Source organism: Pyrus communis, chromosome 14 (genome assembly GCF_963583255.1).
Source record: "Pyrus communis chromosome 14, drPyrComm1.1, whole genome shotgun sequence".
In the NCBI taxonomy this organism is placed as follows: domain Eukaryota; kingdom Viridiplantae; phylum Streptophyta; class Magnoliopsida; order Rosales; family Rosaceae; genus Pyrus; species Pyrus communis.
The window spans coordinates 23,325,251-23,342,049 of record NC_084816.1 but is presented as its reverse complement, the minus strand read 5'-3'; the positions used below and the strand labels follow the sequence as shown (position 1 = coordinate 23,342,049).

The 16,799-nt window shown below is 34.8% G+C and overlaps 2 protein-coding genes across 3 annotated transcripts; one reads left to right on the top strand and one right to left on the bottom strand.

Annotated features, from left to right (window-relative positions):
• Positions 1 to 3,619: 3,619 nt before the first annotated feature.
• On the top strand, positions 3,620 to 7,620 carry LOC137715927 (protein TIME FOR COFFEE-like). Of its 2 annotated transcripts, none has more exons than XM_068455291.1 (9): positions 3,620 to 3,910; positions 3,985 to 4,121; positions 4,217 to 4,361; positions 4,545 to 4,785; positions 4,899 to 4,962; positions 5,062 to 5,130; positions 5,235 to 5,366; positions 5,459 to 5,794; positions 5,895 to 7,620. In XM_068455291.1, exons 1-9 carry the CDS (start codon positions 3,682 to 3,684, stop codon positions 7,143 to 7,145), a joined length of 2,604 nt encoding a protein of 867 aa, XP_068311392.1. In that variant the 5' UTR covers positions 3,620 to 3,681; the 3' UTR covers positions 7,146 to 7,620. The 2 variants fall into 2 exon arrangements, with proteins under 2 accessions (XP_068311392.1, XP_068311391.1); XM_068455290.1 differs by having other exon boundaries at positions 5,232 to 5,366.
• A 269-nt stretch (positions 7,621 to 7,889) lies between these two features.
• LOC137715928 (fatty-acid-binding protein 1) lies at positions 7,890 to 10,187 on the bottom strand. The gene is made up of 4 exons (XM_068455293.1): positions 9,780 to 10,187; positions 8,565 to 8,811; positions 8,329 to 8,420; positions 7,890 to 8,161 (listed from the first exon to the last, which is right to left on the bottom strand). The coding sequence occupies exons 1-4, from the start codon at positions 10,159 to 10,161 to the stop codon at positions 8,022 to 8,024; spliced, it is 861 nt and encodes a 286-aa protein (XP_068311394.1). The 5' UTR covers positions 10,162 to 10,187; the 3' UTR covers positions 7,890 to 8,021.
• Positions 10,188 to 16,799: the final 6,612 nt, after the last annotated feature.

Here is a 16,799-nt window from a genome sequence, read left to right as displayed (position 1 = left end):
GTCATAACCCATAAGCCTCTTTCCAGATATTTAATCCAAAGAACTCCTATGTTTGGCCCACTTTCATCGACATACACTAAATAAAAAATCATTTTCACCATGATATGTTTTCACAACCAATACGAAAGCTAATTTCAACACACTAATTTTCTCCATATGCACACTTTACATTTGAAACGAGTGACCCATTAATTTAATAGGTTAGTTTTGAGTGATATGTTAACTTAATATGTCAGGTTAAAACTGATCCAAACCCAATAAAATCGACCCGTTTACAGGTCTTATCAAAGCAATATATCTTTTCTTCTACACTTAAGCTTGAATCCCCTCTCAATAGCTTAGATTGAAATAACCAGTTTAGATATGGCTCGAAGGAAAAAAAAATTGATGAAAGTGACTTTGATTAAATATATTTCTTCATGCCATTAACAAATTGAAAATGTAGCAATTGCATGTTTGATGCTTCTTTTGGAAGCTGAAACGCAAAATATGCATAAAATTTTGCAAAATAAACATTTGAGTTTGAAGTTTGATCTTATCGATCTCAACTCAAAAACAAATAGTATATCCAGTCTCTTCAAAGTTTCAAACCCTAAGCCAACCATGAATTCACCACTAAATTAAAAAATAAATAAATGTTCACATTTTAATTGTTAAATTGTACAACTTTCCTTGACCACGACGACCTTCTCGACCAGCTGTGTGATTTTTATTTAAGGAAAACTACCAAAAAGTTCTCAAAATTTTTTAATTTTGATAAAAAATGATAAATAAATGTGTAAATGAATAGTACCAAGAAAGATAAAAATGTGATTTTTCGTTAAAAATGAACTGTACCGGGAGTGTTTCGTTAAAACTCTCTTTTATTTGTAGGAAAACTAATTAAAATGGTTTGAAAACTTTGAGTTTTAACGATAAGGACAAAATAAATGATAAAGTGAATAGTACTATGATTGTTTTTTTAGTGTAAAAATATGAATTTTCGTTAAAGTGAATAATATTAGAAACTTTTCGTTAAAATTCTCTTTATTTATTTTAGGTAAAATTATTTAATTATTTAATTTTTAATTGGAAGCTGTGGGGTGCTTATTTTTAACTCATTACCGTTTCCAAAAGTGCTTTTGTACTATGTGGAACATCAAAATGCTTGCCACATTAACAAATAATAATAATTCCTTTCACACAAAAATATGACTTTTGTCGATCCAAACGGCTTGCACTTTGGATCTAATTATTAAATATTTGTTGTTATTTTATATTATTTTATTAATAAGGTGCCACTAGGAGGGATGATCTTGTCTTAACCCACTAAATACAATGTTCTTTCCCAATAAAGAATTTATAATAATGTTTTAGTTGTACAAGCATATTAATATGTTAAAAAAATAAGTGGAGGATAGCTCAAGTCAAATTACAATAAATTTAGTATAATTAGGCTAGTTTATAAGTATTTTTAAAATGATTGAAAATGTTTTGGTAATTTTTTTTTGAAACTAATTCTCAAAAAAAAAAAAAAAGCGCAAGTGAATCATGGAAACTTCATGCAAGAAGCACCAGGAAGCACTTTAAGTGCTTTTGGAACTCAAAAATATTTTCTTTAAAAGCACTTTCAGTCATTTTAAAAGTAGTTCCAAACAAATCATAAACCAGTTTAGTAAGTTAGCATTATGTCAATAGTGTGCATGGTAAATAGTGTGCGTGAAATGCTAAGGAAACTCTCTTTAATTGAAACTCTTTATGAACTCTATCAACTCACAATTTAACATCAATTCACATGCCAACATTATAAAACATTGTGCAATAAATGAGGTGATAGAGAATCCCATTTTTCAAAGACTCTCCTTAGCCTTCTTATAGTGCGCATTTCTATTTATATGGTCATAGTTCAGATAAATTTTTCTAAGTTCCCAAAACATCATATGAGAATTGACAACTAATGATTCCCACCAATAGCATTTTGACACGTTTTTAGAGATATTTAATGTTTCACCATTTTGTAGCGCTAATTTTATATATAAAAGTACATTATGAAATATTAAACACGAACAATATTAGATACCGAAAATCAATGTGAATATACTTAATTTTTTTATTCCTTGGTTGTTTATAAACATATAAATAAAAATCATACTCATTCCTCGAGGTTTACTAACTTCACGTATTACTTAACAAGAAAATTTATGGGAGATGCCAGATGTGCATGCAATTAATTAAGGATTAACATTAAAAAGTATTGTTATGGAATAAACAAAGGTTTGTTTTGTTCATTATTTTATTTGAAAAAGAAAACAATGTAAAGGGAATAAAAAATGACTTTTCTAGTATTGGGCAAGTTGGGTGGATTCCTTTCTTTAGTTTTTTCTGGAATAATGCGTACTCAAACTGTCAAACACAAGTGTTGAAAAGCCAAGAAGCATGCTTTTTGTTTAAGTACTTTTTTTCTTTCTTTCAATTTAATTAAACAAAAGAAAGACCAAGCAATTAGTTTAAAATAAAGAAAGAACAGACTTGTGCAGCCATTAGAGAATTATGATACTGAATAGGGGCTTTTGATCACCACGTTTGAGTAATGATGATACTCATCATCGTAATTATTAATGTTAGATAATTTTAACTTTCAAAATTATGTATAGATAGACACAAATATTAAAATTTAAATGTATTTAACCGTGATAAAGAAAATGATGATCATTACAAATATTTAAGGACGGTGAATAAAAATGCATCCGACTGATAGTACTTTATTGTATCTTTTTCTAGTTTATCTTTAAACTAATGTTTTGCGTTGATCTCCATCTGGTTTTTCCTCAATAATATATTGCGTCCATTCATCACCATTCTTTGTCCTTTTTAAAAGCAAAAATACAAGCATACAACAATAATTAATAAAGTGCTACTGTTGTTTTTAAATTATATGACAGAGGAATTTGCTTCAAAACAAAAGAAAGAGGAATTGAATTTAGGACCTCGAGGGCAAGGTTTTACTATTAACTATTTGAAGTGTAAACTCTTTCTTAATCAATAAGTTCATTTATACAATCAATATGCTATTTTAAATTAGGACAAACTGTCGTTGTACTCTTTGAATTATTATCCTAGTTGAAATTGACCCTTAAACTTTTCTTTGGTAAGTTAACCTTGAATTATTTGAAATTAGATAAACCCCTCATCGTCAGATTCGATGAAATTTCATTCATTGTCAAATATTAGCACGTGATTTACTCTTGAAGGTAAAATTGTGTCAGTATTTGAAGGCAAAGTGGATGAAATTTCACTTAATACAACGCGAGGCATTAATTTACTAAAAGAATAGTTTAGGAGATCACTTTCAGTTGAGATAATAGTTCAAAGGTCAAACGACGCTAATTTATTGAATAAAATCAATATGTATATAACACAATGTTTTAATTCAATTTTTTTTTTTCAAGAAATAAAATTCATAAACCCCAATATTATAACACGTCATTTTACCATCTTATTTCTTTTATGATACAATCAACGAGTTAATTATTGCAATAGAGTGACCATCGAATCCACAAGATATCAAATAGAATGATATATGCAATTCTCACTGCATGGGGCATATCTGTATCTGCACGCATAGTTAGAGAGAGAGAGAGACAGAGACAGAGACAGAGAGAGAGAGACAGAGAGATTCTGTCTTCCATTCTGTGAGTTTTGATGATCATGGAGAGAAGCAGAGAAACAAGAAGGCCAACCATGGCAGCAAGCAAAAAACAGAAGAGAATCGTGAGAGAGCAGAGCCAAAAACAGAGGAGGTACAGAGGAGGAGATCAAGATCAAGAGAGCACAGAAGAGAGCTTGGGTTTTTCCGACCACCAAGCTCCGCCGCCGCTAAAGGCTGCCCGTGAAATGATCGGAGTTTCAGTTCCCAGAAAAGCTCGCTCAGGTAAACCAACGTCCAAATGCACTCTCTTGCTCTGTTTTTGGAATTCGTATGTAAATTTGATATCCTTTTTGCAGCTGCTGGAAAGAGGTCGCATGAAAATTTCTCTTCTGGGAGTCATGGAGGAGTTGGGGAGGAAGAACGGAGTCTTCAGCAGCTGAGATTCAAAGCTGCTTCGCTTTCTTTCTCAAATATTTCATCGAGGAAGACGATGGTCAGCTAGTTCTCTGTTTTTCGAGAAACAAAATTATGATTTGAAGATTTTTTTGGAAAGCTTTAGATTTGAGCTCATGAATTCATATTTTGCAGAAACCAAATGGACCCAAGATTCGGATTCCAAACCTGTCGAAATCTTCAGGGCCTGTAGAAGAGGAAGACGCCATTGAGATTGAGATCGCTGAGGTTCTCTATGGCCTTATGAAGCAAACCCAGAATTCGAAAACATGTAGAAATGGTATTAGTGACGGTTTCCTGTTTTTTATTTTTTATACAAGCGGTGTTCTACTTTAAAAACAATCTAAATTGCAGGGAGGGAATACGAACTGAGCTACATGGGGATGCGCATCCGCTCTAGTCAATATGGCTACGCCCACGTCTGAGTCTAATGATTTTTCTCTTTCTCTGTTTGCATTTGCAGACTCCGAGGAGAAGAAACCGGATGCTGAAAGTGCTTCAATGGCGGTTCAAAGCAGCTCAGTGGCTGAAGCAATTGAAGTTGAAGAAAGTGACCGGCCGGAAAAGATTGAAGCTTGCTCTGAAGGTGCATCAGGGTCGATGGACTCGCACGAGGAGAAAGCCGGAAATCCATACGTGGAAGAAAAGAGCAGCATCGCCACAAAAGCCGAGTTTCCGTGGGAAGATTCGACGGGGACAAACGCGTGAGCATCAAAGAATCTTTGCTTTTGCTGTTTCCTTTTTTAGTTTGATTGATTCCGTAAACCCGAAAGCGAAATCTGATTAGTTCTTTGTTTTGATGGGTGGAAATGGTCAGGATTTCAACTGGGTTGGAGCTTAAGAGGAAGGGAGAGGAGGAAAGGTTTGAATTTGATCTGATGGTGAGTTCTGGTTTTTCGGGTTTTCGCTTTTAGTTGCCTTTAGAGTAATGCCTGTTTATCTGCATTTTACTGATGCGCTGGGGCCGGATTTTCGACCAGGCTCCTCCGCCTGTGGAGCAGGATGACGACTCGACAGATTCTCCACCCCCTACCCAAGATTTAGATATGGTAAGAGGACTCACCCGTTGAATTCTTCAAGGCTCGTTTGATAACTATTTCGTTTTTAGTTTTTAATTACTCATAACTGTTTTTTCCTGGTTTTAATGCAGAAGATTGAAGTTATGGTCAAGAACGAAGAGAAAGGGGAAACATTTGCGGAGGAAGTTGTGCTAGAAAAATCGCAACAGAAGCTTAAAGACAATCCAAATCAAGATAGTACCAGTAAATCCACTGCAACGTTGCAGGTTTCCATTCTTTTCGCTACGCCAAAACTTTCCTTTTTCTTTTGTTTTCTTGAATTTTTAAGGCTGAAATTTGCTGCTGTGCAAAAATGCAGCCTTCCGATTCCCTTCTGTTTCAGCTGCGGCGGAAGAGATGCGCAACCCACCGTCACATTGCTCACAACATTTACTTGCATCAGAAGGTTGCGAAGACAAACGATTTCTGGCCTGCAGCAACTGGTTCTGTTCCTCTTTGTGGCACCAAGCCAGACATCCCATTGCTGGGAAGCTTATCAGGTCCAAATCTTCAGCATTCGCAGAAAAAGGAGCAGGCTGCGTCGAAGTTTTCAAGTCATAGTGGAAAGGAAAGAAGTTCTGAGGCTACGAATTTCGTAGAGACATCAATTAATATGCAGCTTTCAGTTCAGCCAGCCTATGCTGGTGGTCAAATGGTATGTATTCTACACCATTTGCATTACAATTTTCGGTTGAGCGGATGTAAATCAGCAAGTAGTGTTTTGAAAATTTATCACCGTTCTTTCTTAATTGTAGCATGGACATACTTTCGCGGTTGAGGATCAAACAACAGTTACACCAACCAGTAATCAATCCGTCCCGTTGAAATATGCACAATCAACAAACAATGCAGCACTCTCTAGTCATTCATCTGCTAGACCTCTGGAGAGTTCTTTAGTGAACTTTAATGGCTATCAAGTCCCCGTTTCAACTCATATAGGAACAACACCAGTGTTTGGAAGAGGAAACCCTGCTCAAGCATTGCCTGTATTTAACACACCTTTCTATTCAAATCAAATGTTCCACCCTTCCTATGTTCAGCATCAAGTCCAACCATCTCATCAAAACGCAAACGCTTCATCACCGTCTCACAGGCAACATGAGTCCCATAAACTGAGGGAAGCACAATTTAGTAGCAACAGTTTTTTTACCTCACAAAAGCAGCATGTCTCACCATCGCCTCAACAATGCAAGCTCGAGGGTGAAGCGAACGTAGAGAATGCTGCATCTCCTGCTGCCGCTCATGCTCAGAACAGTGTTTATGGGCAGACTTTTTCGGTTCCATTTCAACCCGTCAACTTTACCTTGATGCCTTATGTGACAATGGGTGGTGGTGGCAATGGAAACAGTGTTGAGCAATCCCAGCAGCAGGGCTTAAAGGGTGGAGTTGAGCTCATCCCATCTAAGGCATATGGCATATCATTTTCCACCATCACTGGAAACAACGGCTCGGGTACATGCTTGAATTTTTCATCCAGGGAACAAAATCCTGCAATATTTCAAAGCCTCCCAGATATGGCCCAGCACGGGTATAAAATCACACCAGCACGTCAAGCTGCACAGCAAAAGAATCACCACCACCAAGTATCCCAAGGGAAGACCGATGGTGGTTCGAATAACGCTGAAGATGGGTCAAGAGCTGCTTCTGGGAAGTCTTCATCAGGTATTGGGCAGAAGCAGACCCTTGTTTTCGACAATTCATCGAGAGCTCTCAACTTCATGTCATCGAATTCTCAACAGCAGAACATGTTCCAATTTCAGCTGCAGAACCCACATCAGTTGCAAAAGCAGCAACCTGCTATTGCCGCCAAAGTCCCGAAAAGCCCCCCAGTTTCCTCACAAGCTCTAATACAAAGCAATAGCCATCACCAATCTCCTCAGTTGAAGAACTCAACAGTCATGAGTTTTCCCCTGCAACAAGGAAGAGATACACAAGGTCAGACTCAGATATCGTTCGGGAAACCCGAAATCAGCCTTAGCACCACAAGGGCAACAGAGACCCACTAACAACCACTCTTCATCAATTTCTGCATGACAGTCACATAAACCCAGAATTCTTCTCCGAGCGGTAATGGCCCAATCTTCTCCTCTGCTTGTAGGCGGAACTTACCATCAATCTTGAGCACATGTCCCAGCCACATTTCTGAACTCAAGTACTAGAATAACATTTGCCGCAGCATATGCTGTGACTCTGCTAATTACTTGCTCTACAAGTCTCTCAGTCAACAATATTCTCCGTTTCACCGGTATTAAAGTTTTGATCCCGAAAAGGGTGGTGCAGCTCCGGCGGCACGCTATCTCGAAGAACGAAAACTTGTTTAAGATCAGTAACCCTAGTTGTTGCTGACAAAGTGTAAGTTTGGGATCTCATCTGATGGTGATGTGTAAATATGATAAAGCTTTTTTCTTGACCATGAAGCAAAGCACTCAAATTCTATTTCTGTACAAAATTATGAACAGCAATTTTATCCCTTTTTTTAATTATTATTTATGCACATCATTACTTGTAATTTTGTCCAGCATGCTTGAATTGACCTGCATTTTAAGAATAAACCAAACTCACTAGCACTAATTAAAAGATTAAACAACTTAATCCAAACCTAAATCTGATTCTCCTCGCCTTTATATATAAAATCGAGTTGTTAAGCCTTGGAAGCATGAACTTCTTGATGGTTGGTTGCCTGGAAATAAAGATAATCGGTACGCGCTTTACACATAGCAAACAAACCACACGTCGTCCATAGAGACTGTAAAATGTAAATTTTGGATTTGTTTTCTCATGAAGATTGAATTTCGTTCTTGCGAACGATGTTTTTATTGAATATGATTAAGCATGAAATGGAAAAAAGTACACAAAATCTGACTCATTTGGATGTCTCCCATCTACTTCTGAAGGAGAGAGGCCACATTGAGCTTCACATCTTCTTTGGCTTGTTTATCAAATGGCTCCTCGCCTATATACAAATCCAGAAGCGATCGGCACAGGAGCTTGCTCTCTATGCTTCCCACCTCCTTTCCGTCAACTGCCAGAGTTTCACATACGTTAAGGTTAAATATAATCTTAAATCTACGAACTAAAATTAGAGCAAACACTTGCTGCAAACCGTTATGAGGAATCGGTGAAAATTAATATCATCTGTTGTGATATACTTTGAAGGAACTGAAACATAAGTGAAAAGAAAAATCTTACTTGTTGTGCGAAGTACATAGCCCCGTTCCCTTGAGAGATCTATTATAGATCCCTTAGGTATTTTATATTCGTCTTTGAATTGGGACGTGAACCTACAATTAATCGGGCTATTAGGTTGATAAAATTGTAATGCTAATTGTGACAGTCTGCAAATCAAGTCTTACAAACAGAAAACAAGAATATTTATCAAGTGAAGACAAAAATAGCAAATGTAAGCTGAAAATAAAATGATTTACCTTTTGAGCAATTCTTTGTTATCGGATCCTCCAAACTTCTGTAGTCTGCTACCCACAGACTCCTCAAAAGCACTACGTACAGAACCAATGCTCAATCTGCCGTAAACTATTTGAAGCCTAACTGTCATACATATATCAGCTTCCAGCAGATCATCACTATACTCCATGTCCTTGAGTTCCGAAATGGACAATTTCCCATATTTCTCGCCAAGCAAATTCTTTATGTCATTATCATCAGCATAAACACCTGCAGATGCACACAACTAGTGCAATGAGATGTACCGCAAAGGCAGTCCACATGGATAACATGGACTTAAGGACTACCGTTGTGCTAAGAGCCCCAAGAATAGCAGGAATAAGAAAACAGACATTATTATGTATATGAGGAATCAAATCGTGTGAAGCACCAGGTCTCTACAATAAGTCACCAACATCGATATTGCCATGACACGTTAATTTTGACCGAAAGTAATTAACTATTAGCAGTATTACTTCTCATTGCCTCAAGTACCATTTAATTCTGCAAACCATAAAAAACCCAGAAAAAAACTATTCGTTCCAAAATATAATTAGCAAATTCTTAATCCCCATTTTTTATAAACGTATAATCAACATGAAACCAAGCAGGGTTATAGTAAACTTAGCAGCATCGCTGCTTTTGTTCCAAAGTAAATATCATCTGATAATATTAGGCAATGTTTTTTGAATTTTAGTCAATTTAATCACCAGGAAATTACAAAGCTTCAATCTTCTTAGCATTTCAGATAACCAACAGGTAGAACGCATCAATCATCTATTTCCAACATTGACCAGATTACACTACTTCCACAGCATTGTATATGAAAAATTCGATTCTGTTTCCGAAACCAACCAAACCAATACAAAGTAACTAGCAAAAACCCACCAAATAATACTACTTCTACAGCATTTTACCTGAAAATTTCGAATCATTTTCGAAAACCAACCAAACAAAACAACAACCAAGCCTTATCGCACTAAGTGGGTCGGCTGTAAAATCCTAGAACGCCACTGCACCAAGTCTTCCGTTACAAACCGTTACAAAACTAATCCATCCAACTGAACACGAAGTAGCTAGCAAAAAATTGACTTCTTTCTACACTGAGCTAACAATGTAAGCTTTAAACACTGCAATTTCGAAAATTTGGCAATGGAAATAATGAAATAAAAAAAATGCAAGATAAGGAAATGATATACCAAATGAATAGACATCGATGTTCTTCAAGCCCATCACTCTTTTTCTCCGCAACCCAATTCCCAGAAGCCGCCGAGACTCCGCAAGAACGGAAGGAAACGAAGCACCGGTCTTGGAATCGACGACGGAGCTCGGTGCGTCGGTCAGAGAAAGCGATCCCCAAAGCGGCAGAGAGCGATTGGCAAAGAAGGAATTGAGTGCGTTCTGGAGAAATGGCTGTGTAGAGCTGTGGGAGGAAGCAGCGACCCCGGCGACTACAGCCACCCCGGAAGCTACGGTGACGGCGGCGGCGGCATAGAAAGGGCGTGATGTGGCGGAGAATGAGTGGGTGGGAGTGCGCTTCGGGGGCTGAGAAAACGAGAAGGGGAAGCGAAAAGACACCATTGTTTTCTTCTACTCTGAAATTTGAAAGGTCGGTGAAGTGGGCAGAGTTCTGTACTTAAGGAGGTTGACACGTGACCGGCACGTGACATATGGTAATTGGCTAATGGATTTGTGTCTTGGGCCTAGAAAGTGGGCCTTGGCAGATGTGAAGTATTATGGGTTTGGGTTTTGAGTTCATTTGGGCTTCATCTATGTCCATCAACGAAACCAACCCTAGGAAGTACAATATATAGGGTAGTGGATCAATACATTTTAACCTGATTCACTACCCGTAACGTGCATGAATGTAGAGATAAAACCGTTACGCCTGGATGGATCAATGGGGGATTATCTTTCCAAATTTATTGGACTTAAAGTCGTTAAGTTCGACCAATATCAATGCTCTAGTGGCTCTACCATAAAAAGTCTTCAACAAAACCAACTATAGGAAGTACAATATATAGGGTAGTGGATCAATACATTTTAACGTAATCCACTACCCATAGCGTGAATGAATTTCGAGATAAAACCATTACGTTTGGATGGATCAATGGGGGATTATCTCTCCAAATTTATTGGACTTAAAGTCGTTAAGTTTGGCCAATATCAATGCTCTAGTGGCTCTATCATAAAAAGTCTTTGTCTTCTTAGCTAGCAACTTGTATCCAATTGAAAGTTTACGTTTTGCTTTGAACCCTCTATGGCTCTATACTTGTTGACAAAATTTGGAAGTAAAGCTTGTTCATTGTTTTTTTTTGTAAATTTTGAACAAAACTAGCTAGGAACAAAATGAGTTTTTGGTTGCTTGTATACAAAGTTAGACAAAAAACAACAAATTTAGTGGATATTATTTGCCTAAATCGACTTTTAAATTTATGAGTGTCAAAATATTATCCTTTATTTTTTATTTTTTATAAGAAACGATAGAATGATATTTTGTTAATCAACACAAACAAATACAAGAGTGCCAATTGGGTATAGTACTCTAGTAACCAATAAATTAATCTAAAGTGATTTTGCACAGATACACAATTGAGTAAAACCCCTATATTATAACCACAATCACAACAATAAAATGGGCACCAGTATAGATTTTGTCACAAACGGTAGTAGGCGCAACAAACATATATCGACACATGTTAGTCAGACTCATCGATGAATAGTAAGCCCACATAAGGTCATTGCAAAAGAGTGAGATCATATAAAGTCATTATTAATTGATGAGACTCCATAATTCATCGTTCTCAAGCAAAGACCACAACACTTGCTAAGGAAGACAATAAAAACTAAATTAATCCAAAAACAGAAACACCAGTCGTGTAATCATTGTGGACTGTGGAGAACACTCTATCAAAATGACAATCACATCTTCCGCAGGTCAAGGTCAGGGCGCCAGTTCTAGACGTCTAAGACGGTGGAGACACAAGAACTTGGCACATAGGGCGGCGGAGCCGCCGATCTAGGGAACAACTTATCTCTTACATTGAGTTTTAGAATATGGTTACTATGAATGGCGTATTCTGTTACATCTTACGTGTTTAGAAATGGTAGCTATCATGAGTGAGACTTTGTTGATCCGGAATACATGTTTAATACTCTTAATTACTATGTAAAAGTATTTAAATAAATACTAATATATTTATGGTCGATTTGTCCTTTATGAGTTGTGGTTGTAATACAGTCGTTAAAAATAAATATGTAGCATTGTATGCTCATTTGCTCCAACAATACAGCAACCTGTAACAAGACGAAAAAAACACGCAAATTGTCACCAAATTAAGTATGGCATTTTACTTTAAAATGACATATTGTTATAGTAGGTAGAGCGTTATCTTCAACTCACTACATTTCAGATTTAAATTGTCTTCTTCTTTTCAGTATAAAAAGAGTTTTACTTTTTTTATATTTTTTATTGATGAGGTTACCATAAGAGGAAACCATGACTGTAACTTTTGCGATAAATATATTGTTTGTCGCTGAGTTACTATATTGAGCTTTTTTGGGCCTCGAAAGAGTGGATTGTCGTGACAAAGTCACCAGCTAGTCCCTTTTTTGACAAACAAAAGAAAAGGAAAACCAACAAAAGCAACAAACTACAACACAACAACAACAAGGCCAGGCTAAAAACAAAAAAAATAGGAAGGCTGTAAACAACAACAACAATCCAACCTAACAACCAGTACGAAAGGGAGAGCAACTACATAGAGATTATCCATTCTTGAAAAATAGGCATATTCGCAATAGAGAGCGGAGTCTACATAGAACAGAGCCGCAAGTGTATAGAGCTAACAATGGTTTTAAAGACAATAATGAAGTGGAGGTGTTCATTTCTAAATTTACAGTTATACCTTTTCTTCCAAATAGCTAGTATAGACAACAACTTAGAAGCACAACTTCCTAATAGTAACATTCAACGACTTACTCGTTCAATTATTAGCATCCCAAGTGATAAACTCATGCGAATCCAAAAGTGAGATCAAAGAAGAGGTTAAAATCCTTTTAAAGCATATTTGTGGCTTTTATGTTTTTTTTTTTAATCAAGAAGCATATTTTGATATTAGTTCAACGGAATCCCAATATTTAATAAATTAATAGCGTGCAATTCTTGACCAAAAAATAGCATGCAATTCTTGACCTAAAAAATAGCATGCAATTAGAATACTAATTTTATTTGATTTCGATCCTATAAACTATAAAGCATCGCCACGAGGAGTAAAAATATTAAAACACAGGTGCGGACAATAAGGCATCTTCAGCACAGTTTACAAGAATCTAATTGTATTCAGAAAATTTCTCAGATATGTCGTTGACTCGTTGTTATAATAATGTTCTTAAGTAACAATATTACTGTATAAACTCGAATTATTAGCATAACATGATTATATTTATATAATACCAAAGACTATTAATAATTATTTTGCTATTAATAGTATAATGTGACAATTGCTATAGTATTAATGTTATTTGAGAACACTAACTACATTAACAATATTATCTCACAGCATTTTAACTATTTTTTTGGGGTGTAGTCAAATTATGATTTGGGAGATTTTGATTATTTAAATAAATTTAGGGTTCTTCAAACTGGATTTCAAGTGACCTCTGAAATTTAAATTGTATTCAATCAAGATTAAAATCCTTAAAAATTCAGGTGTATTCAATTAAGATTTAAAAAAAGTTTATACATTATAGATGTATTCAATTAGAAATTGATTTTTAAAAAGTTGAGGAAATTGGAGAGATGTCATAGTGTATTTGAGGGGAATTGGAGAATTTCTCAATTTTCATGGAATGATTAAAATACACTATGAAATCTTTTTAATCAACTCGAATTACTCAACATTTGTGAATTCTTTAAAATCAATTTCTAACTGAATGCACCTAAATGTTGTAAACTTCTTTAACATTCTAATTGAATATACCAAGATTTCTAAGGATTTTAATAAATTATCTTAAAATATTGATTGAGTACACTTTAAATTTCAGAGAATCACTTAAAATTCTGATTGTATATCCTAAATTAATTAAAAAAAATTAAAATCTCTCAAAATTCATTGAATACACCTTCGTTATTCTAAGTCAAATGGCCATGTAACTGGTTTTTTTAAAAGGTACGTGGGACTATATTATATAATGAAATATGTTAAAAGCATAACAAATAATTATTGCCGCGACAACATTTTTCAATTTTTAATTTTTTTTAAGGGGGACAACTGGTGGCAAGTCACAATTATCTATTATTTTCAGGTCCTTAGGGGCTACGAAATTTCACCCTACCCGTAGTCACAGTCAAGTAGATTTACCAGCTCAGAACATCAAACACGGAACCTCTCATATTTTTTTATTTATTGGGAAATCACAGTCTATGCCCTTACTATTGGGCCACTTGTGGTTTCAAATTTTAATGTTTGCTATCCATTGGTTCTTGCTCCATGCATAAAGGAAATGAACCAAATAAAAAATGAAAAGGGCCTCCCAAAGTTCAAGCCAATTGCTTCAATAATTTACAAAAATTGATAAACCGCGTTGTAATTATTTATGTTTGTTTTCTATACATTCGACAAAAATTAAAAGCTGCACCACTTAACAACGTAATTATATTTTAATACGACCATGCGCTTATTTATTCATACTTGATCCCTAAGTTAGAAAGACGATTCATTCTTTTTGTGAGAATTTCGAGAATCTTCAAATTGTGTTCATTCATTATATATCGTGTGGTCAGTTTTCGTTGTGTATTGTTTATATTTAAATTTAAATAAAATTATTTAAAATAATTTCTGACCGCACGATGTACGATGAATAGACACGATCGGAAATCCTCACAAAATTATTTTGTTGTTTTTTTGTTTTTTTTTTCCTTAAGAAAACTCATAAACGAAAGGAAATAAGCATCTTCATCCTTAGAAACGAATGAGATTCTATACGAGAAGAAAACAAACACCAAAAAGAGATACTAATCTTTCACTTCTCGTTTGACACACGTCACATATTAAAATAAAGCTTAATGTATTTCTCCGTAATTAATGTATATGTGGTAATTATTATTGCAATTTCTCTCTTCTTTTATTGATGTGACATCATTCTACTATATAAACATTACAATTGGAACGGTACTCATTTTATCATCATCTGAAGGTATCTTTAGAAAAGTTCATTGCTTTAAAAACCGTTTAGTCATCCAAATGAATAAATATAATTATTGAAGGGCCATCATGAGGATGATATTAATTACCATATTCCAGCTTGTTTGGATTTGTTTTTAAAATAACTAAAAGCGTTTTTGGTGAAAATATTTTTAGAACCAATCTTTAGTAAAGATGCAAGTAAATCTTGAAAAATCACTTAAAATGCTTTCTTTTGGTGAAAATATTTTAGAACCAATCTTTAGTAAAAATGTAAGTAAATCTTGAAAAATCACTTAAAATGCGTTTCGGAAGAAGCACATAACTGGTGCTTCTTCCAGAAAGCACCTTAAGTGCTTTTGGAACCTAAAAACATTTTATCTAAAAGTGCTTTTAGTTATTTTAAAAGCACATCCAAATGAGTAATTCGTCTCTTTGTTTTATACCTATACACGATAGATAAATGGTCTTTAAATCAAATTATTTTTCTTAAAAATAAACTTTACATGATAAAAAATGTATAGTTAAATAATGTGACGTTAAACAGGAAAAATAACTTTTCTATTTACTTGAAATGAATAATATTATCTGTTTGACATGACTTTAATTGCATAATGAATTTAGATGATTATTCTCTACCTACCATAATAATAACAAATAAAAAAGAGCATTTAGCAGGTGATCCTCTACCATAGTGGTGAAGAGGAATGAAACCCTTGCATGACGGTGTGGGTTCAAACTCCGTCAGCGACAAATCTAATTAATTGTTGTACTAAGTACTTTTGTCAATTTTCCTATTCATTGAGTTTTAATTAAATAATTTATAGATGCAAATTTATAATTCAAATGTGAAGAGAACATATACTATAGTATAGTTAGATAAATAACTAAACATGTTACACAGGGTATAAAGTATAATTAGTTTGTAATACAAGTATATACAAATAAAAAACATGGAGGTAGATTAATTACAAAATCTATGATATAGGAAGATAAGCAATTGATTTAAAATAGATTATTAAAAAACATTTGATACAAGTAAATAGAATATAATTAATTTGTAATACAGGTATAAAAAATATAGAGTAGTTAAAAAAAATTCATGCTGCCATTTGACCTAATCCTATTAAAAAACCGTACGTATATGGTATCTACATGCCATTTATCCAAGGGAATCCTCATTTTTGAGTAAAAATGGAGGCTAGTTGTAGAGTTCACTCAATGTCGAACTTTAACAATCCAAACCGTTGTAAAATTCAATTTAATCTGAAACTATTTGCCCATTTAATTATTACGATGAAATTTAATTGTTTCTTGTAAAACAAAATGTTCAACAATTTCTTTGAATTCAATTAGATGTCTCACATATTTCCGATTTGGCTAATATTTTGCAGGAATGATTGTTGAGGTCAAACTTGAAAAATAGACGTTTCAAATCGTTGAAATTCAAAGTGGTGTGGGTCCTACAACTAATTCCCAATTTTTTTTCAAAAAAAAATAGAGATCCATTCCCTTAAAGTCCTCCACACTTTCCATGATCATATGTACGTTATTTATGATTACTTAGATACAATTTAAAATTGGCTAGGCACAACAAATCATTTAGAATCTATGTAACTTTCCTGTGTATTCTTCTAAATATGACTAATTCATGAGTTAATGCTGGATCATATTTCATCGAACCAACCGGAAATTATTTTCTGGTATTTATTTCCACAAAAAATATAAACTATATAAGTACCATATGTTATACATTCAGTTTTAAGTATAGTCTCCCTAATGAAGTTTTATGTTCGCCAAACGTTTTTCTAAATTTGAAACAACCACCAACCCTAAATAAAGGAAAAGGACAGGACTGCCTTCAATTCCATGTATCACTCAGGATGATACCTTTCCTCCTAGCAGGAATCTCTTGGGAAGTCCTTCCCTGTCCTCTTCTCTCTCCCTCTCTCTCTGTCTCTCTCTGTCTCTCCTCATATTTTCACTACTTCTACTTCCTCCACGCAGCAAACCACAATTTTCCCCACGATCATC

What these genes read in the sequence shown, in the direction of transcription:
- LOC137715927 (XM_068455290.1), top strand. Translation starts at nt 3,682, where the DNA reads ATGATCATGGAGAGAAGCAGAGAAACAAGAAGGCCAACCATGGCAGCA. An exon ending in TTCGAAAACATGTAGAAATG is followed by an intron (nt 4,362 to 4,544) that starts GTATTAGTGACG and finishes TTGCATTTGCAG; the next exon opens with ACTCCGAGGAGAAGAAACCG. An exon ending in AATCCACTGCAACGTTGCAG is followed by an intron (nt 5,367 to 5,458) that starts GTTTCCATTCTT and finishes GCAAAAATGCAG; the next exon opens with CCTTCCGATTCCCTTCTGTT.
- LOC137715928 (XM_068455293.1), bottom strand. Translation starts at nt 10,161, where the DNA reads ATGGTGTCTTTTCGCTTCCCCTTCTCGTTTTCTCAGCCCCCGAAGCGC. An exon ending in CATCGATGTCTATTCATTTG is followed by an intron (nt 8,812 to 9,779) that starts GTATATCATTTC and finishes GTGCATCTGCAG; the next exon opens with GTGTTTATGCTGATGATAAT. An exon ending in CTATGTACTTCGCACAACAA is followed by an intron (nt 8,162 to 8,328) that starts GTAAGATTTTTC and finishes AAACTCTGGCAG; the next exon opens with TTGACGGAAAGGAGGTGGGA.